Below are 3,729 nucleotides of genomic sequence, written 5' to 3'. Positions count from 1 at the left end.
TTAAAAACAAAATCACGTCGCGAATAAAATTGTTCGATATTATCTCATTGAAGCACTGAAAATTGAATGTGAGAAATGTATTTAAAGAATAAAAAAAAATTTAGAAAATAATTACCATAATGAATTATTTAATCAGTGCATTATTCGCTTTAACGAGAAATTTAATCACGAAATACAAGCATTGTTGTGCCTATATTAATCTTAGTGCTCCAATTAACTGCGTTAAGTACCGAATCGGGTCTGAGCAAAATACAAAATATGACGCATCGTAATTTATAAAATTCACGGATATACAATTCCTGAGTTGATCCGCCCGGTGTTGCAACGTGCAACGTAAAAAACAACTTGCGTCCTGAATTCGATAACGGAGATTAACCGAGACTCGTCCGACGTCTGGCTATACTTTCTCCCAGATCGCTCGTCCTTGGACCGCACGTCGGGCGACTGACTGATTTCATAGACCTGTTGCAGCGCGCACGCGAGGAACGTCCGTCCTTGTGAGTCCTTACAGCCGTGCCGCGACTACGAACTGAAACTACGAATCTTCGAATACAACGTCGATGCGTTTTGCAATGGCAGTTTGGCCATTATCACGCAAACATTATCTACGCTTCGCGCACGATTATCGAGAGATTCCGCGCGCATCGAATTCTTTGTGTGTCGACATCAAACTGTCGTTTTGGCAACCATGTTAATCCCCATTACACAGCCTTAACCGAGAGCAGCTGCAATAAATCGAACAGTAAGTCGAACTGATTAGCGGAATGGAAAACAGATGGTCTTCAAAACACTACCAGACATTATTTTCGAATTAAACGTTTGTTATAACTTTAATTTGCAAACACTATGTTGACTTCTTATGGTTTATTCAATATTTAATTAAACATTTAATTAAACAATAATTAAATTTAATTAAACACGATTAATTAAACATTTGGATTCTGTTGATCAATAAAGTGTCGAGATCTCGAGGTAAATTTCCAATTTGTCAGTATATATAGGCGAGAATATTTATCATAAGTTATTTCTCAATTGCGCGCGATTGGGAATTAGAAACCGTCTTTTATCGGTAAAAAATCCTATGATCGACGTAACGTTCGAGACTATTACCACATCAGAGGACGGCGTGGATCAATTCTCGCCGGAGAAAGTCATGGGAAGAAGAGGCGAACGGATCTCCCGAATTTAACAGACGGTGCTTAGAAATTAACATGACGACACCGTAGATAATCGAGTCGAAAGAATGAGATTTAATTATTCAATAAATCGGGAAACGTTGTAATTAATTACAAGAGGAACATCTTTAAGACTAAATTGTTACTTCAGAAAAAAATGAATACTCTCGGGCTACCATATAGCCATTAATAGTTGTAAAAAAAATTAATGACTTGAAATAAAAGTGACAAATTTTCCTTAAAAAAAAAAAAAACTCTTCAAATTTTATAGCTCTATTAAATGTTGATAGACCGGTGACTCGAAATCTGTCGTAACTTCCGACGCGGAAGCGACAAAAATTGTACATATAAATTCGCCTTCAAAAACTAAAAAAATAGTAGTATGAACTAAAAAATAACAATGCACTTATACAAACAGCGTTGCCTCCCTTCGTTATCCTAATCTTCGCAGCACCGTTTATCGCTGCAAATAAATGTATTTATGTTACGATATCGACGTCAATGCTTAACATCCACGATAATCTAAACAACCGTGTATTTATTATAACGACAACAATTTGATCGGTTACAACAAAATGCGTTATACTGTAGGAAGAAAACCATCATCGTCGTCGTGGAGCGCTCGACGGCGATGACGACGGGAAAGGAAGGAATAAAGGAATGAAGGATTACCGAGTCACAGGAGAGGCACGAGAATGCGTCTACAGTTTCTGCACGATGTCGAATTTATCCTTGAAGCCGATCGATTCTTTCTTCGGGTCGTATTTTTTGCGCTGTGCCAGCATCTCCCTGAGCTCCTTCGCGCTCATCGTCAGGTTCAAGGATCGAGGCTCGCTGTTGTTCGCGCCATCCCCCAGGGTGCCATTACCCGTACCGTGCACGTGGTTCATATTGCCATTGCCATTTTCCCGCATGTTGGACTCTTTATCATCGTTCGTCGTCTGCAGAACGGTGGTACTGTCGCTGTGTCCCGTGTCATTAGAATCGATAGACTTCTGCGTGCTCTGAAACAATAAAGGAAAACAATAATACACGTATTATTCTATTATATTGAAAGAAAATAGAACTATCATATTGAATAATAGATAATATACGGAAACAATTGACTTCAAATTGAACAACCCATCATTAAATAATAGATAATAAAAAAGCAGTATGTATACAGTAATAGGTATCAGAGTCTATATAAAGCAATATTCGTCAAATATAAGTACATAGACATACGGAAGTTATATGCACAGATTGGATTTCATTACGTATATAATCTAATGTAATACGATATAATTTTATTATTAACAGAATTTTTTAATGGCTTCGCAATTATAATTTACTGGATCTAGATAAAGATCGCTCCACGTCCGCATTACAGAGAAGATAGAAACGGAACGAGACTAGATATTTCTTTTCAGTCGAATGACATTGCAGTTTTTTTGACGTTTCGTCCGTATTGGTGCGCAACCTTCTGCAGCGCGCAGACAAAAACACCACGCCGTGTAATACGGTTGGATTCACAAATGCCTACTGTACGGATTTAACGAGACGCGAGTTTCTACCTGGGTATTTCGCGATTGTACCGCACACTTCTCGATCGGAATCGCACCCGGCAAGTACGTGAGTTCGGATAAAGATCGCTGCCCACGGAAAGACACTTATAATGACCTTGGATCCTGATGCAACTCTGAACGGTACTTAAAGGAATTCCATTACTTGGCGTCATGCACGACGTTGGAGAGAACCGGTTTTCCCCGTGCCGCGCGAACCGTTTAAATCCCTTCAAAATAATGTTAGTCGGCTATCGCTACAGCGGTCGCTACAGTCCTACATACTGAATTTCACGTTCGACTGGCTTTCAGTACTCCGAATTATCGCATATAGCCATGTGGTTATTTATTTCATCGTGATATGAAACTACGCATAAACGTATCCTTTTGCTTTCCCCGCGGTAACTGTGACCCGATAATCAAACGCGTAATTAAAGTAATCTGGTGTAACAACCGGACAAGGTACATGTAACGGTACATAGATAGCGAAATTTCGTACAAAACGCTAGTAAAAAAATTCTCACTATAGTCAATCTACTCAATCAATAATATATATAACTATTTTAATAAATAAAAAATCAATATATCATTTTTAATATATTATATATTATTCCTCCGTTTGCGAACTAAAATATTTTTATCTGTAAAGTTTAGCATGATACTTTATTAATATAAAAAAAATAATTACAATTCCAGAGCACTTTTCATTGTTCTACAATTATACATACAAATAAAAGAGTTCGGTACTTTTTACACTAAAAAATTAAAATTAAAAATATATCGTATTAATTTTGCGAATCTAGCATGACTTTCCCTAAAAATGATGGATACAATATTACCATCTTTTGGCTACAGTTCCTGTTGGACCCAGTTCCACAACTTACGATTATCTCCTAACCGAGGCGAGGTTCAACTTATTCCTAATTTCTTTCCAATTCTAGAATTGGATGTAGAACTATAAAAAGTGCAACTGGAATTCTCTCTCTCTCTCTCTCTCTCTCTCTCTCTCTCTC

At 37.6% G+C, this 3,729-nt stretch overlaps 1 protein-coding gene across 1 annotated transcript in view; it reads right to left on the bottom strand.

The window, feature by feature from the left end:
• Positions 1–1,586: 1,586 nt before the first annotated feature.
• Positions 1,587–3,729, bottom strand: part of LOC108782718 (Na(+)/H(+) exchange regulatory cofactor NHE-RF1) — a 17,006-nt gene continuing 14,863 nt past the window's right edge. Inside the window, exon 2 of the mRNA XM_018551071.1 lies at positions 1,587–2,179. Coding sequence (XP_018406573.1) covers positions 1,877–2,179 — 303 coding nt within the window. The 3' untranslated portion in view covers positions 1,587–1,876. The remainder of the gene's footprint in view (positions 2,180–3,729) is intronic.

The sequence above is a fragment of the Cyphomyrmex costatus genome, unplaced genomic scaffold (assembly GCF_001594065.2).
Source record: "Cyphomyrmex costatus isolate MS0001 unplaced genomic scaffold, Ccosl1.0 scaffold133, whole genome shotgun sequence".
In the NCBI taxonomy this organism is placed as follows: domain Eukaryota; kingdom Metazoa; phylum Arthropoda; class Insecta; order Hymenoptera; family Formicidae; genus Cyphomyrmex; species Cyphomyrmex costatus.
Note: the sequence above shows the minus strand (reverse complement) of the source record. Positions and strands in the feature narration are given on the sequence as shown.